Genomic DNA, 26,144 nt, shown 5'->3' on the forward strand with positions numbered 1-26,144 from the left:
GCATGACAGGTTCAATACGTACAGATTCAACAAGGTCAAAACGGCTCCGGTTCGGTGGGCCTTGAAAATCTCCCACAGGATGAGCAAACTGGCGGGGAGTCCCACCGCGCAGCAAATCAAGGAAGTCGCGGCCCACATGTACACCCCGGTCTCCATGCCGGCGCAGTACCTGAAAATGTGGACGTTGCCGTAACCCAAAAAGGCCGAGGAATTGTCGTCCATCCCCTCGCCGGCTGTGTCACGACAGAACGCTCGCAACAACCGCTCACGCTTCCTACCAGCGCGACGCAGGTCGGCCCATCCGCTTGATGCGGCCGCCACTTGCAAATGCCGCCGCGTTTTGCTAAGCGCCAGCACGTACTTATGCAAACAAATGACGACGGATTTTCCATTGGGTCGATCCGATTTCAGCAGCCGCGCATTTGGCTACTTTCAGCTAATGTTTGCTATCGGTCGCGCAGATTCATGTAGCTTCGGCTATCGCAGCGGGTTTTGTGTAGAACCACATACCGCCTGAGGAGAGATCAATTAAGTCTGGTGTGTCATTTCTTGACTAAGAACTACAAATGTCGTTTTTATTTGGCAACTGTCTGTCTCGAGTATTTCATAGTCACATAGTACATAATGGCCCATAAATCAAGACACACACATGTTAGCCACTCTGCTATGCAAAGAATTAGCTCGCAGCATTCATGCTACCTGTCCAGTACTCGGATTAGTTCACTGCACTAGCAACATTCGCAATCATCTATATTTTTTGACGGTCCCAAACCAATCTGGGGATTGTTTTAGGACATTATTAACTTCTCATTTAATCCATCCATATATTCATTGTCTAGCAGAGTTGGGTTGCAGGGGCAACGACTTCAGCGGCGAAACCCAGACTCCGCTCTTCCCAGTGGATCCCAAAGGGTTCCCAGACCGTCCGAAAGATTGTCATCCCGATGAGATGCCCGGAAGAGCCGGGTCTGAGAGGTTTTTGTGGATGTCAGGCAGTCCCAGGGTCAAGTTCAGGTGGTCCGGTAGTGAGGGGTAACGGAGAGAGCAGAGTGTCGCAAAGTTTGCAGCTTGAGGCCGTGGCGCGGCTGAACTGTGATGCTGTTCCGTTTCGGAGGCCAATAGCTGAGGCGTATCCGTGAATTTGCTATCTGAACGGGTGGGGGTCTAGAGTCACACAGATGAGAATCAGATGAATGAGACTTTGACCCAGTGCGAAGTGTGAGAACTGTGACGGTAAACTATACCGGACAGGGTGAGGGACCACCTCTCTGCAGGTGGGCGATGGGGTAGGTGGTTTGCGGCGCCGGTGTCCCGTGGCCATACAGGTCCGTCGAGTCAGTCGGAAGCATCTCGGATGACACAGCGCTGTAAGCCGGCGGGACTGGAGCCATCTGTCGCTGCAGAAGCTGCAGGATTACGTTGATGTCGGCCGTCATGCGGGTCTCCAATCTGGGAAACCCAAAGACGCTGAAAGGAAAGGACCCATTTTGACGCCCCCATCATCCGGGCTCTGGATCTCACCGGTTTAGCTGTGAATGCAAAACTTCCAGTCGAGACTCCAGCTCGCTGGGCCGGTCTTCAACGAAGGGTGGCGGATGGTACGAATTGCGGACCGAAGATGATCGCCGGGCTCGACTGGAGAACTGTTGAGATCGTCCATCTGTACAGTAGTGGAACATCTGCGGCACGTTGAAAGATGAGGCTGCGGACATTGGAAAGAAAACAGGGGGTGGTGCTTTTGGCTTCTCGGGGTCTCATCCCAGACAGAAATGTGAGGACTCGCTTGGAGAAAAGTGGTACCTTGACGACTGGAGTCCAATGGGGCTTCCCTCCCCGACAAAGGGACCATGGGGGCCAACTCCAGCCTGCCTCCTTCGCTGCCCTGAGCAAGAGGTTTTGTCGAGTCCCCACTGGACCGGGAGGACGGGGAACCACAACTGCATCCGTCGTCCCAGCGGGCTTGTGGTGGCGAGCGGCCATGTCGGCAGGACCCGAGGGGATCGGGATCCTCGTGATCCATTCCGTCTGTCCATCAAATATCAAGACGTGACGATGACGTCAAAGGAAGTCGACCGAGAACCCTCACCTGGTCTGATTCTGCAGTCCAAAGAGTGGATTTTGTGTCTGGACCCGTGACGGTAATCACTGTCATCGCCTGACTCCTCACTGAATATTGGCGCTGCTTCATCCGCCTGATTGACATTTCAAATTTTTTGTCGTTGTTCTTCTGAAACCTCCTACCGTGTTTCCAAACTTACATCTCTGAGGTCAAAGGTAACGTCAAGGTTCCTCCAAAAGTTGTCGGCGAAGCCGGGGTACAGATCGAGAACCTCCAGCAGGTCGTCTCTCAGAATCCGGTGCAGGTCACAGTAATTGATTGTCAGCACGTCTGAACTGGACTTGCCGGGTTCGTCGTAAGGATGGATCGGCTCACCGAAGATGTCGTCCTTCTCTACAAGAGAGGTTTTTGGCTTTTGTTTTTTCTTCGCCAAGACGCTGATGCCTGCGCTTTACCTAGAACAGCAACGGCCACGTCATCCCTGACGACCCGGACGGAACCCCGTGAAATGAAGAAGAGTGAGTCCAGGACGTCGCCGGCGTGGATCAAGATGTCGCCCGGCGGGGCGTGAACCGTCTTGAACCTCATGGTCAAGGCCCGCAGGCACGCCTGGCTGCCACCGCGGAAAGCCTTACACGTCTGCAGCAGAGATCGGTTCAAGTGCAAACAGATGTCTGCTTGCAAGGACTCCGGGAACCCCTTCAAAACCTGCATGAGAGAGGACAAGCATGAGGCGGGACTCACGCAGACCCCCTCCCCGGGTCACCGGGCGGTTTTTCCACAACCCGAGCGGCACCATGGCCCCCGGCGTGGAACTCACAGCATTCATGTCAATGCCATTGGTGTAGGACCACGCGTGCTGGAAGTATTCCTCCAGACGCCGGCGGAGGCTGACGGGGATTTGGTGGAAGCGAATGAATTCTTTGACACGAAGCATCTGGCTGTGGTATCGAGTGGTGCCTGAGTACAGCCGCTGGATGATGGCCGACACGTTGCCGAAAATGCTGGCGTACATCAGAGCTGTGAGGGGATTCATGGTGAGCAAAAGAAAATAGTACTAGGAAGTCGCCATATTGATAAAAATAAACTCACAGCCAATGACCATGACGCAGATGGAGAAGATCTTCTCCGAGTTTGTGTTGGGCGAGACGTTGCCAAAACCGACGCTCGTCAGGCTGCTCAAGGTGAAGTACAGAGCCGTCACGTATTTGTCTTTGACCGACGGGCCCGAGCCCGAGTCGCCGTCGTCGTACGTCTTGCCGAGTTGCTCGGCCAGGTTGTCCAGCCAACCCGTCTCGGTGTAGGGCCGCTCCACAAATCCGATGGCGTACCAGATGCAGGCCAGCCAGTGGGCGATCAGCACAAAAGTGCACATAAGCAGGAAGAGGACGGCGGCGCCGTACTCGGAGTAGCGGTCCAACTTTCTTGCCACACGCACCAAGCGCAGCAAGCGTGCGGTTTTCAGCAGACTGGTCAAGGTCACCATCTGCCAAAGTAAGCAATGGGGGAGGCTCATTCTTCTCTTCCTTTTCAGATGGCGGCGGGGAAATTGTTTCTAAGCTGCGGCGCTTACCTCATCCGAGCCCGACCTAAAAATGAGCAGATCGAAGGGGATGGCAGCGAAGAGATCGATTAAGAACCACCCTTGGACGTAGTGCTTTGCGATGCGTCTGGGCTGCGTCACCACCTCGTCGTCGCGGTCCACGTAGGTGGTGCGCAGATTGATGACGATGTCCACAATGAACAGCACGTCCACCATCAGGTCGGCCACGTTAAGCGGGTTGCACGTGTAGCCGCAGATCATCTGCCGCGCATCGCCGTGCTCGTCCAACAGGAACGTCGCTGAGTACGGCGTGAACACCGCCGTATAGAGGACCAGCAAGAGGATGATCCAGTCCCAGAAGGCCTTGAAGGGACTGTAGTGGAGCAAGATCCACCAAGTCGTCTCTGGGACTTGGAGTTTATGTTCCGGCAGTACGTCGGACTCCAGCGAAAGAACCTGGCCCGGGAAAAGAATTATTTGGGCTTTCCAATGCTGCAATCAGCAAAAACAGTCTCGAGGACTTTGACTAGACACAATCGACGACAATATCGAGAAACCAAGGGAGCAAATAGAAGCAAGATGGTCGGAAGAAGGCAATACAGGAGCGGCCCTCGGATGCCAGGCAAGCAAATCCTGTCCGAAGTCTGGTTGGCAATGGAATGCAACTCCATCCAACCAGCTCAATGGAATTTTGCTCTTGTTGGACAACCGGAAAGCAACCCAACAAATGACTGGTTTTTAGACCAGGGGTGCAGGGGGTCCAATCAACAGACGTCATGATCTATGTCCTACTGAGCAAAAAAGACACCTGGATGGCACAAACCCCCCCAAAAATATAAAAGAAATGCAAAAAAGGCTTGACGCCTCCCTCATACCTGGGTGACCTTCTCCGTGACGTTGGGAGAGCGATCCTTCACCTTGCAAGGGTTGAGAAGCTCCATCCCAGGAGCTGTCGGGAGGGACCTGCATTCAGGGGGGCCCCTACCAGCTGGCCCCCCGCACCTCGTCACGTTCAAGTCGCACATCTACGGAGACGCGAGGAACCTTCCCAATTTTTACACCCAATACTTCTTCCCAATGGCTGCATTCATGCTTCAGAAGCGGCGAGAGCCGATAGAAATGTCAGCGTGGGAGCTTCCTCTCTGGCGCGGCCAATGACGTGTGGCCCGCAGCTCGCATGTCTTTGTCAACGGCAGAAAAGCGATCGATGCCACGTTGGAGCCATGGAGGAAGTGAGGGGAAAATCAATGGCTGTCATCGGTCAGCGCAGGAATCACGCCGGAGGCCTGTCACGGTGGACTTCCCCCTACTGTACGTTTGCATTCAGTCCTGGAGCCTTAACACCATAATGGGTGACGGAGCCTCTGGAGCCACCTTGCTCCAGAATTGGGGCACAAATGAGACCCCCCCCCCCCCCCAAAATACGGATCGAGCATTGTGAGCTGGAACCTGGAAATCGGCCCTGAAACAAATATTGCCCAATAAGTCCTTTAAAATGAGACAGTGTCCTTTTCCACAACTCATCCTTCCATCTTTGATGTATGTTGACATTTGAGTGGACGCTCCAATTCCAGAATGTCCCTCCCACAACGTACATAAAGTGTTCAATACGTTACAGGCGTCACACTAATGTGTCACATCCTATTGACCGCCACGTCCACACAATAACAACGCCGCGAGGTGGAAATGATCCGCGGTGACATTGGACCTTCGGTTTTGACCTTCATTTGATCTTTATCGCTGCGTTTTCAAATGTTTGCTGCTGAACGATTGCAGTTGTTTTGATGCTATATGGGCATGGTTCAATCTTGAACGTGTGGTTTTAAATGGGATATTGCGGAGTGTGATTTTTATGGATGTTATTGATTGATGGGAACGGGTGGAAAAATCTTGCCACTAAATGAGACAGCGATTGAGAGAAGGCTATTCATCTGGAAGCTGTTTGACCAAAATTAAACAAAACAAAATCCGCCATCCCACTTACAGCTTCTCAAGCACAAAGTTGACCAAGGAGACTCTGGTTCAACTGTCCAAAGATCTTTATTTACAACGCAGAATCTCTGCAGAAAGCCTCTCAGCTGTGAGCCTGGATGTTGTCCCACATGCGAACCACGTCCGGACAGTCACTCAGAGCTTCAATAAGCGCAGAGGCCACCTTCAGCTGCTCCTGGTCTAGAGGTGAGAAGGTGTGAGGGACGAATTCGGAGTCTGACATCATCACCTTCATCCCCAGCTCCTCCAGGGACGCCCGGACCGTCCGCAGATCCGCATTGTCGCATACAAACTGGTAAAAGAGACTAGAGTGAGTTTGATGGTTTAAAAGCAATAACAACCCTTCATTAGGGTCGTCTCCTGTGTTTCACCTTCAGGAGGGGCGCATCGTCGTCCTCGTCCACAGTCTCTTGGACGTCTTGCGCTCCGGCCTCGATAGCCAGCTCCAGCGCTCGCTCGGACGTGACGTTCTGACCAGGTACCACCACCACAGCCTTCTGGCTGAAGTTGTGACGGGTGCCATCTGATAGCATCCCCCTGAAGGCCGCCACAAAAACACACTTGGTTAAGACAGCTTTTGGAATTTGTTCCCGGGTTGCGTTTACGCTAAGATTCAGTTTTCGCCCGTCCGCCCGACTGACCCGTTTCTACTGAGGACCCCTCGGACATCCTGCTGGCTCCGCGAGATGTTATCGGTCAGGACTTCAATGAGTAGCAGGCATCCGCCCGGTCCCCGAGCTTCAAATATGTGCTGCGATGCCGGTTTGGCTTTTTCCTATAAATTGGAGAACACCCAAAAAAGGTTCTTAGTCATGGGTTGTGTCGCAGATGGATGCATGGGATTGAATGATGAACACACCGCATTCTTGATTGCAGCCTCTATGGATGCTTTTGGTATGTTCTTGTTTTTGCACTGCTCCAGGAGTTGGGCTAAATTGACGTTCATGGCTGGATTGGGTCCACCTTCTTCAACGCAAAAGGAATGTTTATATATCTTACAAAATAGTATATGCCAATTTATATCACGCTCACCTTTCACGGCAATCTTGATCATCATGCAAAACTTGGCTATCAGTCGCCCTCTTGCCTGATCTTTAGGCCCTTTAATGTGTTTGACTTTGGACCATTTGTTGTGACCCGCGCACAACGCAGGGATCTGGTGCACAGACCGGACAGGAGGACTCCCGCAAACCCGCTCGGTGGGTCGCAGGGTCCGAATAGCCTGCAGCAACACGCGCCCTGCCATGCCCTTCATCCAAAAACACAGAACGCGATACTGATTTTGGCGTCACATGGCGGAAAAATTCCAACCAAAAGCGCTGTCAGCTTCCTTCTGCGAAATATTTCATCTAATCTAATATTGTGTGACCGTCGGAAGCTTTACTATTTAATAACGTGATAATGTCCTTGTTGTGAAGCCGTCAACTTCCTGGTTGTGATGACGTAGGAGAACAACAATGTTTGGATCCAAGACTTCCGTAGTTGGATATTTTTTCATGATTTATTCCTGTATGTTATTTTACATTGGTGTATTTACCCTGAACTGTAAATACAGAATATGCCAAAACACAATAAATATGTCATTGATAAAAGCCCCAGTACACTGATCCGAAATACTTCCTGATTCTCCACCAACCAGACGCCACTCACTCATTCAGCGACCTGAACGGTGCCTTCATGGACATCCGTAATTTGGGAATTTTATGACGGACTGGTTTATAAAACTTTATAAGCGATTAATATCAGTTTAATATCATCGTAAATGTGGCATTTTTTTCAAATTCTGAAATACTTGTAAGATCGTAACACCTTTCAAATTTTATTATTTAATATTGTTCACATGGTTTTAATAGAGCCTCTAGTAATGACTGTTTCTCAGGTAATCATGATGCAGGGACGATGCAGGAAATTTAACAGGAAGTCATCCATGAGGGTTTCTCTCTCTGTCTCTCTCTGTCTCTCTCTCCTCCCCTCAAGGTAGCACTTTCCTTCTGCACTTTCCTTTTTTTTTTTTTTTTGCTCTATCTCATTGTGTCCACTGAACCATGCACAGTAGTATCACAATCTGAACAATCATGGTGCACAAAAGAGACCCTGAACTGTAATTCTTGTTTTCCGTTTTTTTTTTTCAAAGGGGAGAGGATGCAGGGTGGATCAAAAGATAAGTTTTGGGATGACACCTTCATGGAATGTGTGGACATGAGGCATTGAGCAGACAAACAGCCATTTGAATTTGCAGCAATGACAGTTAGGATGTTGCCTGGACTTGGACTTGCTCTTTTGGTTCTTTTTTGTAGTTTCATAACTGTTATCGGAATGGTAAGTGCTCCTTGTCATGTTTGGCTGATTGTGATTGAGGATCTGCTAAAATGGACTTTCAAAATAAATGTTGCCAATTTGTAGGAAACATAAGAGGATTGAATGTGAATATTTCAATATTTTAATTAAACTCCAACCTCAAGGAATAATTAAAGAATACATGTAGAAAGGCATTTGATTGTATTGAATATTGTCGAACAATGACATGTTGTGGTAAAAAATAGCACTCCCAACCTGAGGACAAATATGGAAAATGTCACATATTAGTGTGAAGGTTTTTTTTTTCTTCAGGAAACAGGGCTGCCTTTCAGCTGTGATTAAAAAATAACTAAATATCTTCTTCTGTTCCCTTCAAGGGGTCAACATAGCAAATGAGTGTCCTCCATCTTGAGATGTTTGATCCGCATGTTTGTTTTGGCCAAGCTTTTACGTCGGATGCCCTTCCTGACACAACCCTCTGTATTTATCCGGGCTTGGGACCGGCACAAGAAGACTTATGTCCCTTTGTGGCTACAGAACAAGCAACTCGCTCAGTTAAAAGGCTCCCAAACACAAAATGGTCATCGGCACAACAACATTCAAAAAAGCAAAACTACACTCAGCATTTGATGACAATGTTCTGATCTTACTGTGAAATGGGCATCTCTTTCCCTACATTACATCACAAACAGAACTTTAAAGTCCTTTAAGATGCTTTATCTTCCTGTCGCAGTATTTATATCTAAGTGTCAAAGTATCTTTCCCTATATTATATCACAAACAGAACTTCAAAGTCCTTTAAGCACAAAAAAAGCTACAAACTCCTAAATGAACACAACAAAAGTAGCACGTGGAACGTTAATTCTAGTTATTGTGATGTTGACAATGACATCAAATGATGTCCAGGGACTCGTGTCGTATCCCGCCGACATTACATGAAATAAAAGCTATGCAAGACTAATATTACATGTGCAGTATTTGCTGTATAACTCAAAACTAATTTGTAAAATGCTTTGAACGTTGATGGTTACAAATGATCTTTTTTTTTTATGATTTTGAAGGTACACATTCCCTCACATCAAATAAAACTGGTGTTTCCACAGTAACTCGTGCAAACCGCAAGCGGGCGTCTTACAGGAATCGCCACACGATATTGCGTTTCTCAATATGTCTGTATTGACTTGGGCTGAGATCTCCTGCCCTCTCAAAACAATTGATAACCTCTTAATATTTGGAATGGAGGCCAAATTCTCTGACTGGGAGTTCATTTGAAGTGACGTCGAACCAGGCTGGAGCCTTTGTTTGAATCCACTCTTGAGCTATTTGGAGAAAAAATATGCCATTTTAAGAGCGACCTCTTGCTGACGTCGCGCCCTGTGAAGAAACATCCCGAAAATCTTGCAGAACACCCCCACCGGCAAGAAATTTGACTGGATTTTTATATGTATGATCCATCCAACCAGAGTGGTGGGAAGCTATAGGGTTGGCAACCATTCATCACATACCACGTCCGCTCTCAACTATTTCGCAACACCTTGAGGCAACTCATCAAAATCCTTTGCCAAAGTTGACAGATGGTCAAAAAAACTGGTGTATGGGTGGCCATTAATAAAAAGCCCACAAAGTTTAAATTTAAAAATGGCGGGGGGGGGGGGGGGGGGGGGGGGGGTTAAAGTGAAAAGAAATAGCTTATGTGAATGTTGGAGCGATATCAAAGAGTTATGAATTCAAAGTCTGCTTTATTGTCAAATATGCTAATAAGCATGACATACAGCACAGATGAAATGACTGTCCTCTCAGACCCAGCGTTCAAGGCACTTATGACTTTAACAAACATAATAAACACGAAAACGCCAATTTGCCGATATGATAAGACTGTTGTCCAAATAATATGAAGGAAAATGTAGCCTAGCTTAAATGGTTCTCTGTGCGAGGACCCCCCCCCCCCCCCTTCACAAACATGGCTCCCACCAAAAATTTCCCAAATTCCCCTTACAAATGGCAACCATTTACATGTCATGATGTCAGAAATGGCGCGGCTGCACATATCGAGCATACCAGCAACCGCCTTGGTTAAAAAAAATCTCACTTGTTCACAAACGAATGCGACTCATGTTCCTTAGGTGGACTCCGATGATGTCATCACGCGTGACGAGCAGATCTTTATGGTGAACGAGGCTCACGACAAATGTCAAAACAGCATCCAGTCACATATGGCCCTCATGCAAGGTGTGTTGATTTTTATTTTTTTTTTTTCAATTGTTTTTTTTCGTGATTTGTAAAGATGCTGCGAAAGGCAAGATGGCTGAAGACGTCATCATCTGTTATTGCAGCCGTGATTTATGGGAGCTCTGTTATGATACAAATGAGCGCTTGTCATATCCTGCGTTCTCTCACGACTGTCATGCAAATGGCGATGAGTGAAAAGATGGATTGGATTGGATGTACCTTTATTCGTCTCGCGGTGGAGACATTTGCATTTCACAGCAGCAAAGTTATGAAAGGAAGAGGAAAGGAAAGAAAGAAGTAGAAAAACAAAATACAGGAGCTGCTGGAAAGACAGCCACTCTAAGCCACTCTTAGTCCGGGTTGAGTGAACGCTGGCGCGTGTGGCTGCCGCTGCTCACCAACAGAAAAACTTATCCTGTGACTGTAAAGTGACCTTGAGAGTTTTGAAAGGCGCCTATAAATGAAATGTATTATTATTAGTAATTAATGAGGAATAAGCAGTCTGGAAAATGGATGAATGGATAATAATACATTTCCTTTATAAGCGCCTTTCAAATTTCTCAAGGACACTCTAAGTGAAGGCCCGTTTTCATCATTATTGCTTTATTTTCTGGGGCGACGCAGATGGCGACTGCAGGCCCGAGTGGGACGGTATCATCTGCTGGCCGAGTAGCAGCGCCGGTCATCTGGTATCGGTTGACTGTCCCGAGTACATATACGACTTCAACCACGAAGGTACAAATAGCAAAGCGCCTTCTTACTCCATTGCGCGATGACGTGCGTGAGCTTTAGCATGGCCCCGATGACCCCGACTGTTTCCAGGTCGGGCCTACCGCTACTGCGATGCGTCTGGTCACTGGGAGCAGGTGTCCTTCATCAACCGGACCTGGGCTAACTACAGCGAATGCATCACCTACTTGACAGCCGATTACGGGACTCAAGAGGTGGTACGTGACTCGGGAAGAAATATTTGAATTTACATCCTAAGAATACGACTAATGCATCGGTTGATTTTAACGGGCTTTCGATCCCTGGCAGATTTGGTAAGCAGGACTTTTGTGGTAGCCATCTGTCCCAATGGCAGATGGTGTTCCACAGGGTTCAATGACGGGGCCACTGTTGCTTTTCCTGCAACTGGATCAACAAATCTGTGCTAACCCATCGTATTTATTAATTTATCTGTTTATTAAATGTCACCCTTGCGTGTTATGTCGTCATATCTCATTGTTTGTCACGCAGAAGGTGTTTGAAAGACTGCATCTTATATACACCGTCGGCTACTCCGTTTCTCTGGCGTCTCTGCTGGTGGCCGTCTCCATCCTTTGCTACTTTAAGTAAGAAAATGCTACTGGACCCCCGCACCCTGCCCACTACCTTTTCCAGCGACTCCCCTCGCGCACCAAATCCAGCAGACGTTTAAGCAGCTTCTTCTCCAGCCACCATGAACTCTCTAAAGTCTAAACAGTAACCCAAATAGAACTGTATAGTGCCTCCATTTTTCTTATGATGATACTAGTGCAGCGTTTCCATTGAGAGAGTCGCAAGAGAATTGACATTTCTATTGTGACGTGGAATCAACTCTTTGATTGACATCTTCAGACGCCTCCACTGCACCCGAAACTACATCCACGTGCACCTCTTCACTTCCTTCATCTGCCGAGCCATCAGCATCTTTGTGAAGGACGTGGTGCTCGACTCGGTGTACGCTGAGGGTGCAGAAGCTGAAGGCGAGCTCGCGGGACAAACGCAACATATGGTAAAATAATGCATGGTGCGATTTCCGCGGTTGATTGTCTGAATTTGGATTTTGGGGGTTTGTGTTGATTTTTAGTGTCTCTTTATGTTTCTAGGCTGGCTGCAAAGTCACCGTCACCTTTTTAATCTACTTCCTAGCGACCAATCATTACTGGATCTTGGTGGAGGGTCTTTATCTACACAGTCTCATCTTCATGGCTTTCTTCTCTAAGAAGAACTACCGGTGGGTCTTCACCATCATCGGGTGGGGTAAGATTTTCCACACACAAGATGGCGTGAGGCCCCTTGCAGGACGGCCATTTATGACTGCTGTTCTCATTTTAGGGTTTCCGGCTGTATTTGTGTCCATTTGGGTCAGCTTGCGGGTGTTTCTTGCAGACACGCAGTGAGGCACCGCCATCGGAAAACTGTGTGTGATTGGAGTCCAAATTAGCCATCTTATATTTTGTTTTGTAGCTGTTGGGACATCAGCGCTGGAAACCTGAAGTGGATTTATCAAGCTCCCATTCTGGCAGCCATTGCTGTAAGAAAAATGCACGGCGCGGTTCAGTGATGAAGTACATCCAATCATTTGTTTACGCTCAAGTGTACGTTTTTTTTCTCCTGACGCAGGTCAATTTCCTGCTTTTTGTCAACATCGTTCGTGTGTTGGCGTCCAAATTATGGGAGACCAAAATTGGAAAACTGGATCCTCAGAAACAATACCGGTGAGAGAAAGTCTCTTCCCAGCATTGACATTGCATAAAGCCTTGACCTTTAACCTCACTTGCCCCAACACGTGGACCTTTCCCCGAAGGAAGCTTCTCAAGTCCACACTGGTACTCGTGCCTTTGTTTGGAGTCCACTACATGGTCTTCATGGCTCTCCCTTACACCGAAATTTCCGGGCTGCTGTGGCAGGTGCAGATGCACTACGAGTTGTTCTTCAATTCATCGCAGGTCTGACAAAATCCACGGCTCGTGATCATGACCGTGGAGGATTTAGGAATTGATTACCCACTATGTGGTTGCAGGGCTTTTTTGTGGCCTTCATCTACTGCTTCTGCAACGGCGAGGTAATGTTGTGAAGACCAGGTCTGATTGACAGATGTCACGCGGCTTTTTAGGACTTTTGTTGTTGTTGTGACTGAGCAACGATGGATGTAGTGCAGGTGCAAGCAGAGGTGAAGAAAGCGTGGCTAAGGAGAAGCCTGGCACTGGACCTCAAACAAAAAGCCAGGGTAACCAGCAGTAATGGCGGAGGCAGCTGCTACTACGCCACCACCATCCACACAGTCTGCACGTCCGCCTCCAATCAACGAGGGTCAGGGGGCGTAGTCAGCTGCGGCGGGGGTGCAGGAGGGCCCCGCCAGGGTGTCCTTCATCCACAAAGCAATCTGCCCAGATGCACAGGCCCTGAATGCCAGAGCTCAGTGACGGCTGCAAGGAGGCCGATGGGAGCGACAGGGCCCGACGGGGTCTTTCCAAGGCATGCCGCAGGTACCAGGAAGTACGATGAGCCAAAAAGTATTCTGGCGGAGATCCTAGAAGATCAGGATCCTGATACATCCTTGGATGTGAAAGAGCAGGAAACTGTCTTATAAATATGGATTCATATTACTTGGTGTTTGTGTCTATTTCTGTCGTGATCAAGTTTGAATGTCATCTAAACGTGAACACAACTTGTGTCAATGCGATCATTTCTTCCCAACAGTCGCCTGTGGTCAGACTCGTCTAGACGGGCGGCCTTGTCGTTGGTCTCTGTTTATTCATCAGTCCCGACAGGCCCCCGAGGGCCCACGCAGAGGCCTTTGGCTCTCTCACAAAGAAGAAAGCACCCTCACCTTCTTCTGAGCCAGTCACATTTCTACTTTATCATCTCGCAACACTGTCCTGAATTTCACACCGGTCACTGAGAATCTGACTCACACTGAAAACACGCATTGACATCAGAATCAGAATCATATTTATTGCCAAGTATGTAGAACACACAAGGACTTTGTTTCTGGCAGAACACGCTGCACTAGTATCAGCAAATGTATCTAAATTTATCAAATGACATGTATCTGTATGTGCTATTTCTATGGGGTTGGGTACATTCACCAAAAAAAAAATCGTTATTATTTGTGAAGACATTTGTCCTCTGCAAAAAAACAAATATTTCTGGAATTTACTGAGTCAACACCTTGGTTCTCGACCAATTCGGTTTTTATGCCTCAGTTTATAACAGAAAATTGGTTCTCGACTAAACTGAATACACCTGAAATCACCACTCGACTTACACTACCCACTTCCCTATACGTCACTTCCTTGTCTCAAATACATTGCCGATCATGGGAAATTTATTGGTTTTCGACCAAATCGGTTTCGAACAGATTCTTGCAACGGATGATTGTCGAATATCGTGTTTTGTATTTGTAAAATTCCTGATATTTATATATGGGTATATTATACTGCCCTCCTGTGGCCAATTTGCGCACACCAGAAGTAGCTGGCGTCGCGTCATTATGACGTGTAGGTAGGGGCGGAAACATCGTGAAGGAAAAGGACGGTGCAGATGTACACCAGCGGTCTGTATACGAGATTAAAAATCAAAACAGAGGAACGACAAATATTCTTTTGTGCCGCTTGCCTCTCGGGGAAATTTTCCTCCGACCTCTCACGACGCCGACGTGAATGAGGCGGACCGGCGTCGAGAAGGGAGGGGTCCTTTGATCGGAGGGCTGCCGGCCAGATGGAGCCCTGCTGTGTGGCCGTGGGTGAAGGGTCGAAGAAAGCATCCACTCGGAATGTGGCGGTGGAGAGGAAAAACCTCATCACCGTGTGCAGGTCAGTGTTACTTTACCAGACATTTGTCCTGACCTCGGATGACATCATCCGATTAGAAGGCAGTACAGTGACAGCTCGATGTTGACGTCATCATATTCAGAAAAGAGCAACAAAAATGGGCTCGCTCTGTGTGAGTTTAGCAGTGTCATCTTCCATTTTACCCTCAGCCCGTTGATGGGGTGGTTGCCATGTCGACAACCTACGTGAAAAGTAGAGTACAGATATCAAGTATCCGCACGATACAACATTTATTTTGGGTCATCTTGAGAAGATTGATAGAAAATGTTCAGCTCAGGTGGCACCCCTTAACTAGAAGGTCAATAGTGAATAACTGAGTCATAAAAAGGAGTTGAAATTCTGTTTATTTTGATTCCAAGAGCTACTAAGTGATCATCCGCTGTTTGCTTTGTCTACTGAATGACACATTGATGCTCCTGAAACAATGGAGAGTTTGATCACTCTCCTCGAATGCAAAAAATAAATAAATGCTAATGTGTTTTCCGCTCCAGCTCCACCAGCTGGAGCTAACAGTCAACCGTGCCAGAAAACAAAACAGTGCATGTCAATATTTTATTGATCTGTCCAGTAATATGTGACTGATCTTATTGAATGCCTGCTGGAAAGATTTCCCTTCAAAAGTGACTCCACTCCATCTTGGGTGGGGCAGCTTGAGTCCTCGCTAAATGGATGGAAAGCTGTAGCTTCAATTGATTGATTAGATGAAGATAAAAACATAATTTGTTTCTCCAGCTACTATGTATGCATGTAGGATTTAATCAATTCCCTCCGTCCACCTCGCCACAGGTTTTCAGTCAAGACCCTCCTGGAGAAATCTGCAGCCGAGCCCATCGATGACTCATCGGAGGAGTTCATCAACTTTGCGGCCATCCTGGAGCACATTCTCAGCCACTGTTTTAAAGGTAACCCACTTTGATATCTCTTTTGTTGTCCAGGATTGAATTGCCTTTTGATCACAATCACTTCAAAAAAGACATTGGAATGATTTCAGGCTCCGGTCGCTGGTTCGATGGCCAAAGGAGTTTCTGGGATTTCATTCGACTGGCTTGCGCCAAACTGCCAAACAACTGCCTTAGCAGCATCGATAGCATGGAGAACATCAGCTCCTCGCGAGCTAAAGTGAGTCCAAGGATGATCTCGCCCTTTCAAAGAATTGCGATATTCGGATATGCTGGCTTCACCTTGGCTGTCTTTGGCGGATCCCTTCAGGGTCGCGCTTGGATAAGAGTGGCCCTGATGGAGAAAAGACTGTCGGAATATATAGCCACTGCCCTGAGGGACTCTCGGACGACAAGGTGAGAGGCTCAGTTTTGATTTATTTGATTTGTTTTCAATGGCAATCTGAAATGGTGCTTTTTTTTGCCTACCTGCAGACGTTTCTATGCAGATGGAGCCATCATGCTAAGAGAAGAAGCCTCCGTCCTAACCGGGATGCTCATAGGCCTTGGCGCCATTGACTTTAGGTGACCTCCATTTTGAGGGTCAAAGTGACTCCTACCTCATCTGATCTGCGGCTCTGTTTTCACAGTTTCTGTCTGAGAGGGGAAGCCTCAGATGGGAAATGCGCCGCAGTTGTGGACTACACGCCATATTTGAAATTCACACAAAGGTAGAAGAAACAAGCATTTATTTTTTAGATTTTGAGAAAATTTGCCCGACGACAAAATTCACACCTCTTTCTGTCTGCCCCAGCTACGACTACCTGAGTGACGACGATGACGACGAGCGGCAGAGTATTGACAGCAGCACCAGCGACGACAGCATCCCCGAGCATCCTTACGTGCCTCTGGTCACGGACGAGGAGAGCTGGAGCACTAAATGTCGCAAGATGGAGCAAAGGTTCAAGATTGTGCACGCGCAGAAGGTTAGTGGTCCTATTCCGCTTCCAGCGCAATCTTGGTTCCACTGGGCTAAAAGAGGAGTCGGCGTGTTTTGTCAGGGTTACTTGGAGGAACTGGTGCGGCTGCGCGAGTCCCAGCTGAAGAACACCGAGGCGGAGAACAAGAGGTTGAAAGCCCGCCTGGATGATCTGCACGGTCAAAGTCAACAGGAGAAGAAAGAGCTGGAGACGGTCGTCCTGGAGCTTCAGGCGCAACTGTGAGTGGAAAGCGTTCAACAGCCATCCAAACGCACAAACAAAACATGAATTTTGGTTTATTTTGTTTGTTTATTAGCCAGAATGTATGTGACTGAACACAGTCAAAAGTTAGTTAGCACACTGGCTAACTAACTGCTCACCGCTCCTCACTCTGCTCAGCCGTATTGTACTATATTTATTGATAAATATGTCCCTCTTTTGACACTTCTCCTGCTTATTAGCTATCTAACTATCTAGCTGGCTATCTAGCTAGCTAGCTATTTGCTGTCTATTAGCTATCTAACTAACTAGTTGGCTTGCTAGCTATGTATTTGCTGTCTATTAGCTATCTAACTAACCAGCTAACTTGCTAGCTATCTATTTGCTGTCTATTAGCTATCTAACTAACTAGCTTGCTATCTATTTGCTATCCATTAGCTATCTGACTAATTAGCTGGTTATCTAGCTAGCTATCTATTCGCTATCTGTCTAGCTAGCTATCTAGATAGCTAGATATTCACTAGCTATGAGCTAGCTACCTTCCAGGTTGAGAAAACATGCCCTGTGACTGTAGAGTGACCTTGAGAGTTTTGAAAGGCGCTTAGAAATGAAATGTATTATTATTACTGTTATTATTTTAATTCACTCTGAGAACATCACTTTGTAATGCAGAACATTTTTTTCCAACTCGATGCAGAACAAGTTTGCTACCGTGTGACAGTAGCCACTTAGCCAAGAACCTGACCATCCCGCTAGTGAACCAATGGCCTCTGCTCGAACCCTATGACAGCGAGGACCACGTCAAGCTCTTCCGCAGGTTTGATTGATAATTACAATTCTTTTGAAGGACTATCTGCACGTGCGCTCTGTTCAGTACCTGGTTGGGCTTGTTTTGTTGCTCTTTAGAAGGAGTTTCCCCAGTACAGAGCTTCTGTCAGTGGAGATTAGCCTGGATTCTGACCCGCTAATGCCGGAGGGGAAGCAGAACGGAGGAGCCTGGTGCACAGGTGAAATAATCTCACTGTTGTCCTTCAAACAAAAACAAAAATTCAAACTGAAACGGTTTCCTGCATCCAGAAAAGGATTATACCCCTTCCCTCATGGGACTTTGCGGCTCCTTGGGCTCCATTCCAAGTTGCAGGTCTCTATCAAGCCTCAAGTCCAGTGAGTGCCTGGTCCACATCAGCACAGAGAACAGTCCTACCCTCTCTCCCAGCTAGGAGCCTCCAAAACCAAGGCTGGCTAGCGTCCGCTTTCCAGACGCCCAAAGACAATTTGGGGGTGACACACAAACACCCAAATAAGGAATCTTGAATTCTCACCGCTTTCCGTGACCGTTTTGACTTTGCTATTTTTGTCAACGACTAGCGGGACTTTCCAAGAAAAGAAAGAAAAACAGCTGGAGTACTGCCCTTTATCACTGTCATATTGTACGTACATGTCAGATGATTGCTACTGGAATTAGCTAGCTAGCTAGCGTGGCCGCGTCATCAGGCTAGCGAGGTTCGCAGAGGCTTCCAATGCAACATCCAAATGGAAAATGCATCATGACTATGCAGATTGAATGTTTCCATTGTATTTTTTTTCCGTTGCTCATCTTTTGAACAATTAATTCGCGCTTTCAAGAGGATTCTTTTTGATTTCACAGCCACTTAGTAAACCTTTGACATTTTGGTAGTCCTTTTACAATAGTGCCTTTATTTGCGTGAGGGATTGTGGGTGAGCTGGAGTCAGCCATTTTGGGGCAAAAGTATAATTAGCATGATTTAGTGTGCATGGTGTAACAGTCCTTTTCAAGGCAGGCTACACCAATGCTCACAATCATAAATGTCTCAAATATGTCTTCCGTTTATGTTCTGCTTTGCTGCAACACAGATTTTATGGGGTGTATTTTTTGTAAAAGTGGAGCATTTTCATACCATGACATGACTGTCCATCCAAAAATATCCCACTGTAGTACAGTACATGTTATACTACAGAGTACATGGACTTCTTCTCACGTCATGGCCGTTCATAAAAACAGACGTTCACGATGACTTTTCAAACATCGTGTACTACAAAGAGGTCACTTCATTCATGACACGGATTTAAAGTGTTGAAAGTGATCCTTGAACGTGTTGAACGATGATGTTACGCTTCTATTACGTTCCTCTGTATCAACAAGTGATCGGAAACAAAGTGGGCGTCAACAAACCAACATCATCGTGCGTCCTTCGAAAGATTTGTCGCCAACCACCAATAGAAAGGCAGCCTCAAGTTAGCGTGGCCAATCAGAAGTAAGAACGACCACCAAGTCCCGCCTTTTCCATAATTAAACCCACACCGGCGTGGCGGAGGTGTTTGGAGACTGCGGGCCGAGCAAGCGGACGGAAACCCCTCAACTTTGTAGGCCACCCCAACACGCTGCGGCCCGCAGGAAAACAAGCGAAGATTCTTTAGCATTTGAGTAAAAAACTCCGTCGTCGGCGCTTTGTTGACGTGCTCTTCCCTCCTCCCTCCCTCGTGCAAGGCGTCTGCTTCCTTGTTCGCCAGCGAGCTGAAAACATCTCTGCATCCTCACAAAGAAACTTTGCTTGCTAGGCAGCTAAGTCGCCACAAAACGACAAGAAAAGTGGCCCAAAGTTCATGACGATCCACGAATAATCACTCGGGGTCGGAGGTAACTCTTGAGCCGCCCGTGGGGGTGCAGACATCGGTGACTGTGTCTTGAATTGACCTCGTTTAAGTTAACCCAACAAGCGAGGGACAAGCGGTTGTAAGTGCTTGCCAGAGAGCAACCCCCGCCCCCACTCCATCACCTTCCTCCACATCCCTCGCTGGTCCACCAAAGGCCGCTGCAGCAGACATGTCAGGTCGGAGTGGAGCTACTGTGGGCCCGCAGCCCCTCAAGGCGACCGTCCCCTATCAGCTGTCCAGCAAGCATCGAGCCAAAGGCAGGGATGGAAAGTCAGGTAGGAGCTTCCCCATCCGTCACTCACCAAAATATGATAATACACAATAGACCCGGGTAAAAAAAAGTCACTAAAATGGATCAGTAACCATTCAGGTGCTAACAATTTGCATCAAAGTCGAATGAGTGTGTTAAATTTGACTGAAGTACTGATTCAGGTTGTGACATGTTGTGCAAAAGTCAAATTGGAGAGGACAAAAACACTCATAAAGGAATAGATGTAGCAGATTCAGACATGTATTGCTACAGATTCAAGTAGAATGAACTCCAAAAGCATCGTAGAAACATCTGCTGAACCAACGTCTCCAGAACCAAATTCACCAACCGTCACGCTGACGACAACTCTAGCTAACGTGCTCGATTTTACGAACTGAAGAAATTGAAACGAAAACAACAAATCCAAGTCATAATTAAAGTCAGCGTTTGAAAGTCGTTGAAGTGGCGTAGATGAACCATGTTCATGAACGCCGTCTTGTATCCCCGACGACAGCTGGAAAGGCCAAACCGCAGCAGCTGAGCCTCGGCATGAGACGGACCTTGTCCCTGGACGCCATCATCGGCCCCTACCTGCAAGGCCATTGGCCCAAAGAACCGGAGGGCACCTTGTGTCGAAAGGACAAAGCCACTCAGGTCAGATGCAGATAGAGAATTACACATAGATATAGAGAGAGATACAGATACAAATAGAGAATTACAGATAGATATACATATATAGAGATATAGATACATATAAAGGGATATAGAGATACATATATAGGGATGTAGCGATAGAGATACATATATAGAGGTACGGATAGAGATATAGAGGTACAAAGATAGAAATATGGAAATAGAGAGACACAGACATATAGAGATTGAGATGTAGTGATATAGATATATAGACATGTCAAAGTCAGCTTTATTGTCAAATATGCTAATATGCATGACATACAGCACAGATGATGTATAGATATAGAGAGATAGATATATAGCTGAATGATATAGAACTAGATGATATTGATTTCCTTTTCCCTTGTTCGCAGACTCCCAACTGGTGCGACAAAACGCTGAGCCGGAGGGAGGATGGCGTCAACGGCGATGGCGGTGGTGGTGGTGGTGGCAGCGCCGACGCCGGCATCAACCACAAACGCTCGGCATCCTGGGGAAGCACGGAGCATCTGCTGGAAGTGAGCCTTGCGCTTTGTAACATTTCTCGTTTGTGAAGAGAGCAATGGGCCAGAATGCAAAAAAAAAATGAATTGGAATTGGCCTAAATAGAAACTCGCTGGCCATTTTGTTTCATCCCACCGTCGCAGATCTGCAAACTCAAACAACAGCTGCAGCAGCACAGCAAACCTGCCGTCTCGGGAGACCGCCAGCGTGGATTTGCCCTCGGGAGCTGTCACCTGGGAAGCGCTCAGGTGCGTCCGCCGACGTGCACCTCGCAACCACATCTTAAGTTCATTAGCGTGACCCAAAAAAAAACATTACAAAGTCGAGTCCAATTTGGAAAAAGGAGGAAAAAAAATGGCAAGTTGCAAACAGAGGCGAGATGTCCACGTTTGTCTCCACTCGTGGACGCGGCAGGAAATGCAAAAAGGCAAACGTTGAGGCAACAGGAAGGACACAACATCACATGGCTTGTGCATTTCAGCGCCGCTGTTGCATGGATGTCTTAGTATTTAATGTTATTATTTTTTGGGGGGGAACCGGACCTGCTTATGTCTTCAGATTCAGCCTCTCCCCCTGTCCACGCTGGTACCTCGACTTCGCTGCAGCGTCGAGGGCCTCAACCAAGAGCTGGAAGGCATGTTCGTCTGTCAGCCGGGACATCGGCAGCATCAGGTGACGTAAAGATTCTCGCCGCTCGTCACTCATTTTATTGTCATTCCGGTTCCTGATCCGAAAAGAAATTTCAAAATAAAAGCTTGATACCAAGGTCTTCATTCCTCATGGCGTCATTTCAGTTTCTGGAGGTCCCAGACGGCCACCGCGCCCCCGTGCCTCCCCAAAGCCACCCGACTTCCGCCACGCCCCCTTCGCCGCCGTCTCGGGCTTCGTCCTCGCCGGGCGCCGCGGCCGACGACGCCCCCGCGGACGTCCAGAAAGGTGGGCGGAGCTCCTGACCGACTCGCCGGCGCGGTAACGCCGCTGTTTCTGAACGTCACCTCCACCGCAGGCTCGGATCTGCGTTCTCCGCATTCTCCGCGTTCTTCGCCGTCCTCCCTGAGCGAGGCTGACCCCTCCCTGATCCTTCTCAACTCGTCCTCCCCCGGACCCAATAAGAGCTGCTGCTTCCAGAGAGAACCTCCCGAGGGCTGCGAAAAAGTCCGCGTCTGGGAGGAGAACAGGTGCGTCCTCGTCTTTGTCCGCCGTATGGTGTTCCCGTGACCTTAGAAGGTTGTTGCGTGACCTCGGATTGTCAATTGACAGAGAGAAAAGGGGGCGGGGCAAAATTAGAAATCAGTTCAATTGGCCGAGTTAGCATATGATAAAATGGCGCCATCTAGCGGTGTGAAATTGACAGCTGTGAAATGTCCCCTTCCTTCCTTCCTTCAGCACTTCCAAGCAAGCAAGGCCGCTGGTCATCTCCTCCTGCCCGGACCCCAACAAGGTCAACTTTACCCCCCACGGGGGCTCGGCCTTCTGCCCCGTTAGCCTCCTTGACCCGCTGCTGCCCTCCGTGGACGCGCTCTTCTGCAGCTTGTCCGTCGCCAGCCGGGGGGCCGCTCGCAAGCCCCTCGATTCTTCCGCCGTCACCTCAGGCCAAGGCTATGCGCGCGCCAACGCCATCTAATCGAAGGTCCTCATACTTTTCAACGCTCGTGGTTGCTCTGGCTTTATTTTAAGATGGCTTCCTTTTTTTGTCTAGGTACAGGGTGACCCAAAAAGATGCGTACCCATGAAAATGTCAATTGTGGCTTTGATTAAAAACATTTTCATGGGTACGCATCTTTTTGGGTCACCCTCTATGAATTGTTTATGAGGGGGGAAAAAACTCAAATAACGACTTAGTAATCAATCCAAAGAGGAGTTGTGTGTGCGTGTGTGTGTGAAATATCTGAAAATTCACTTTTGGCCAAACAAGAGGACAAAAGGTGGGACGTTCTCCTTGAAGACATGTTGCTGCTTGACTCACACACACACACAAAACGCAAAACGCACACTCCCCATTTTCTAAGTCCACAAAAGGTTATTTATCGGGATTTGTTTTCCCTGGCAACCGGCGGGCGTATCAAGCATGACAAATCATTTGGGATTCTTCTCATTCACGCTTTGATGATTGCTAGCTGAGAAGAAACTCGCCCTGTTGGCCGCTTTAAAGAGTTGCTGTCGTGGAGGGGGGGGGGGGGTCAGTTTCACATCTTGCTTAGTTACAAAAAGGAAAAGTTTAGCGATGTAGTCTGCCACCTAAGCCGTTTTCGTGGTATACCCCTTTGTCATTTTCCTCTTTTCAAGATGGCGTAGTTGTATTTCCCGGTAGACACATTTGCACACTCTGAACTGCTCCTTTTCCAACTTTTTTTTTTTTTACATTCACTTTTGTACTTTTGTAGTTTCTATACCTTTTTTCCCTTTTCCTCACATAACCTGCAAAATAAGCTACAAAAAAACTACAAATTTAAAAAAAATGCCTGTTACTTTTAGTTGTACCTGTTTAATCAAGACGGGTGTTATATGAAATATTGTATGAATTGATTTTTTATTGTAATGCACTTCCAGGAAAGGGTTTTATTCCAAAACGCTGCCCTTGCGTCCGTACGTTAGTCTGGTTTTGTAGATGTGCGTGACGAATGAGCTCAAGTTTTTGTATCTGTATTTCAGCTGCAATGTTCCCCTCCCCTGCACACTTTTCATGTGGCGAGCAGAGGGGGGGTCCTGTCATCTCTGGTACTTTGTTCTGCACACCTGGATTAGAGCATTGACGATGCGTGTGGGCAGCCATGTTGTGATGAATTAAAAGCGTTCAACACTGTTTCCAGATGTCATTTTCCCACCATTTCTTGATTTTTTTTTTAATGATCAGGACACCAAGGTTGGCTGCATTAGGCAGAGGCCTGTTTTTCTAAAACCGGAAGTCCCCAATCACATGGGTATGAATCAAAAAGTGTACAGCATTCATTCCAATACAGTGAAAATGTTCGGCGCGTCTGCTTCGTCCATATATGGTCTGTGGAGAGCTCGTACGCTATCTTACGTGTTAATTACCTTTTTTTCTCTAATGAGCCCCTAAATGAGTCATTCGCCGCTGAAATATTTTTAAGCGTCGATCACATACGTCACGTCGCCAGCTGTTGCCTTCTGCGCCTTCTGATTGGCCGATCTGCTAGGAGGTGCGGCGTCTACTTTACGGGTTCTCCGGCGTGTCGGGAAAATTGGCAACTCGTTCTCCCGCAGTGAAACCTGTCGTCGTGACCGGACAGCCTTGCCGTTTATCGATACCCGCAGCCGGTCAGCGTTACCATGTCGATGCTCGGGACCGTCGCGAAGCAGCTGAGGAACCACCCAGCCGTGAGTGTGCATCTTGTCATTTGGAATGGATGAGATTTGACGGGTGAAATGACCCGTTGACATTGAAAGGTGCCTCATTGGCGTGGCTAAAGGACGACCGCAAAGCAGCGGCGTCCTTTTTAGAAAGACTTTCAAATGTGCTGATGCTTATGAAAACATATTCATCGACAATCTGGTTTGACATTAATATAGACATTTCAACAATAATACCAGCAATAATCATATAAGGCGTGTATATCGTATTTCCCCGTGACCAATGGGAAAAGAAGAGCAGGCCTATAATAAATGCCCAGAATTCAGTCAGCATGCACATAGTCTCTGTTTATCTCTGTTAGTGACGATTTTATAAATGATAAAGTGACAGACAATGCACGATGACCCCACGGCCATTCATGCTGCAGCCAGCTGCACGTATGTACCATACTGATCCTGTACTTTATGCTCTGTGTATTCCCAAGATAACGTGGTGCGAGGCCTGCACTTGCATATTTAAACAAGGACAACATTTCCCCCCACCCCCCTCAAATCCCGGAGTTACCCTTTGTATGCTTTCATCCATCTAATGGAATAATGTTTGGTTGACTAAACATCACTGCAGAGTGCCAAAAAAATAATGGCATACAGTTGCCATGCGTTTACTACAAACAAAAGGTCAAGAAATTTGGGCTTGATGGTGATGGATAAAATTAAACTTGCTGTTATATAAACTTGGCATTGAACCTAAATGACCCTTTTTCTTCATCAGCTCATCCCATTGTTCATCTTCATCGGTGGTGGGGCAACGATGAGCATGTTGTACCTCGGCAGACTGGCGCTAAAGAATCCCGATGTTTCGTAAGTCCCTCTGATAACCTTGTGTTCAAACCCTATTGCTCAGTTTTTTTTAAAGCTGTTTCCATTTGTTAGTTGGGATCGCAAGAACAACCCAGAGCCTTGGAACAAATTAGATGCCAATTATCAGTACAAGGTATGAACCTTAACAAATCACAGCAAAATCATTTCTTTTTCTGAATTGAGTTTGAGTAAAAAAAGAAAAAGTCAAAATACCCCTTGACAAAACTTCTTTTTGAATGGGATTCATTTTCTTCAACAGCCTTTTACTGCACAGCCAATGTTCTCTCTTATCATGGCTCAAAGTTCATATCGCCTACTTTGTTGTTGTTGTTGTTGTGTGTGTGTGTGTGTGTGTGTGTGTGTGTGTGTGTGTGTGTGTGTGTGTGTGTGTGTGTGTGTGTGTGTGTGTGTGTGTGTGTGTGTGTGCGTGCGCGCTCGCGTCTTTCCAGCTTTTCAGCATAAACACGGACTACTCCAAGTTGAAGAAGGACCGGCCCGATTTCTAAAGCCATCTGTGATACCATTAACCCTCTGTGGAGCGTTTGCACGTTTCGTGAAAAATGGTGCTGCTGTCATCCAATCAATTAAATGTGAGAAGAAGGGGGGGACATTCATCTGTGACTGTATAAATAAAACAGGCAACCACCTGTTTGACTGAGAAATTCACTTTGAATTTTGATGTGTTGTAATTTATTAAAATATTGAGATCACTCTTGTTTTATTTAAGATTGGAGTATTAGTGAATACAAACAGTATGTCAATAGCAGTCAATGACACTTGAGTACATAACACAAATCATTCTTGTCGTAGAGGTGCATTTATATATTATGAGTTAGTCAATTAAAGAACCTATCTCGTTATCTACAAACATTTGGATGCGTTTAATAACTAATCTATTCAACCGCACAAAAGCGCGTTCGCCTTCAGTTCCTGCAATTCCGATTTTGTCCACACGACGGCAATGTTGCATTTACCGAACTCATAGCCCGTCAGACCGGAAGTGTGTTCAGAAAACATATTTCCACTGTATATTTTCGTATATCGTATTTTATCACCGCACCAAAATATTGTCGATATACGTTTTAGTCGTG

The 26,144-nt window shown here is 47.2% G+C and overlaps 6 protein-coding genes across 9 annotated transcripts; 4 read left to right on the forward strand and 2 right to left on the reverse strand.

The window, feature by feature from the left end:
• Positions 1-574: 574 nt before the first annotated feature.
• On the reverse strand, positions 575-4,823 carry kcnh6b (potassium voltage-gated channel, subfamily H (eag-related), member 6b). Of its 2 annotated transcripts, XM_089015323.1 has the most exons (12): positions 4,478-4,823; positions 3,633-4,058; positions 3,313-3,545; positions 3,152-3,234; positions 2,880-3,079; positions 2,515-2,767; positions 2,259-2,452; positions 2,087-2,192; positions 1,801-2,025; positions 1,522-1,702; positions 1,245-1,449; positions 575-1,164 (listed from the first exon to the last, which is right to left on the reverse strand). In XM_089015323.1, the coding sequence occupies exons 1-12, from the start codon at positions 4,625-4,627 to the stop codon at positions 937-939; spliced, it is 2,484 nt and encodes an 827-aa protein (XP_088871449.1). In that variant the 5' UTR covers positions 4,628-4,823; the 3' UTR covers positions 575-936. The 2 variants fall into 2 exon arrangements, with proteins under 2 accessions (XP_088871449.1, XP_088871448.1); XM_089015322.1 differs by having other exon boundaries at positions 3,152-3,545.
• An 800-nt stretch (positions 4,824-5,623) lies between these two features.
• taco1 (translational activator of mitochondrially encoded cytochrome c oxidase I) lies at positions 5,624-7,036 on the reverse strand. 2 transcript variants are annotated; one of them, XM_089015487.1, is made up of 5 exons: positions 6,627-7,036; positions 6,454-6,557; positions 6,236-6,369; positions 5,966-6,131; positions 5,624-5,886 (listed from the first exon to the last, which is right to left on the reverse strand). In XM_089015487.1, exons 1-5 carry the CDS (start codon positions 6,847-6,849, stop codon positions 5,677-5,679), a joined length of 837 nt encoding a protein of 278 aa, XP_088871613.1. In that variant the 5' UTR covers positions 6,850-7,036; the 3' UTR covers positions 5,624-5,676. The 2 variants fall into 2 exon arrangements, with proteins under 2 accessions (XP_088871613.1, XP_088871612.1); XM_089015486.1 differs by having other exon boundaries at positions 6,454-6,560; positions 6,627-7,035.
• Positions 7,037-7,744: 708 nt separating this feature from the next.
• pth3r (parathyroid hormone 3 receptor) lies at positions 7,745-13,474 on the forward strand. Its single transcript, XM_089015423.1, has 13 exons — positions 7,745-7,913; positions 10,016-10,121; positions 10,746-10,856; positions 10,944-11,068; positions 11,361-11,455; positions 11,721-11,877; positions 11,972-12,125; positions 12,201-12,261; positions 12,333-12,399; positions 12,489-12,583; positions 12,673-12,814; positions 12,889-12,930; positions 13,027-13,474. Exons 1-13 carry the CDS (start codon positions 7,836-7,838, stop codon positions 13,456-13,458), a joined length of 1,665 nt encoding a protein of 554 aa, XP_088871549.1. The 5' UTR covers positions 7,745-7,835; the 3' UTR covers positions 13,459-13,474.
• An 887-nt stretch (positions 13,475-14,361) lies between these two features.
• LOC148887785 (RUN domain-containing protein 3A-like) lies at positions 14,362-18,467 on the forward strand. Of its 2 annotated transcripts, none has more exons than XM_089015942.1 (11): positions 14,362-14,683; positions 15,488-15,603; positions 15,693-15,820; positions 15,911-15,996; positions 16,075-16,164; positions 16,230-16,310; positions 16,394-16,565; positions 16,641-16,798; positions 17,476-17,595; positions 17,688-17,785; positions 17,856-18,467. In XM_089015942.1, exons 1-11 carry the CDS (start codon positions 14,589-14,591, stop codon positions 17,996-17,998), a joined length of 1,287 nt encoding a protein of 428 aa, XP_088872068.1. In that variant the 5' UTR covers positions 14,362-14,588; the 3' UTR covers positions 17,999-18,467. The 2 variants fall into 2 exon arrangements, with proteins under 2 accessions (XP_088872068.1, XP_088872067.1); XM_089015941.1 differs by having other exon boundaries at positions 14,363-14,683; positions 17,685-17,785.
• A 621-nt stretch (positions 18,468-19,088) lies between these two features.
• Positions 19,089-22,639, forward strand: LOC148887786 (protein FAM117A-like). The gene is made up of 8 exons (XM_089015943.1): positions 19,089-19,729; positions 20,219-20,358; positions 20,751-20,894; positions 21,024-21,128; positions 21,439-21,552; positions 21,675-21,816; positions 21,887-22,058; positions 22,267-22,639. The coding sequence occupies exons 1-8, from the start codon at positions 19,624-19,626 to the stop codon at positions 22,502-22,504; spliced, it is 1,161 nt and encodes a 386-aa protein (XP_088872069.1). The 5' UTR covers positions 19,089-19,623; the 3' UTR covers positions 22,505-22,639.
• A 1,420-nt stretch (positions 22,640-24,059) lies between these two features.
• Positions 24,060-25,719, forward strand: coxfa4b (cytochrome c oxidase associated subunit FA4 b). The gene is made up of 4 exons (XM_089015412.1): positions 24,060-24,219; positions 24,965-25,053; positions 25,126-25,186; positions 25,503-25,719. Exons 1-4 carry the CDS (start codon positions 24,172-24,174, stop codon positions 25,557-25,559), a joined length of 255 nt encoding a protein of 84 aa, XP_088871538.1. The 5' UTR covers positions 24,060-24,171; the 3' UTR covers positions 25,560-25,719.
• The last annotated feature ends 425 nt before the right edge of the window (positions 25,720-26,144 follow it).

The sequence above is a fragment of the Hippocampus bargibanti genome, linkage group LG15, assembly GCF_051943395.1.
Source record: "Hippocampus bargibanti isolate YZ-2025 linkage group LG15, ASM5194339v1, whole genome shotgun sequence".
Taxonomy (NCBI): Eukaryota; Metazoa; Chordata; class Actinopteri; order Syngnathiformes; family Syngnathidae; genus Hippocampus; species Hippocampus bargibanti.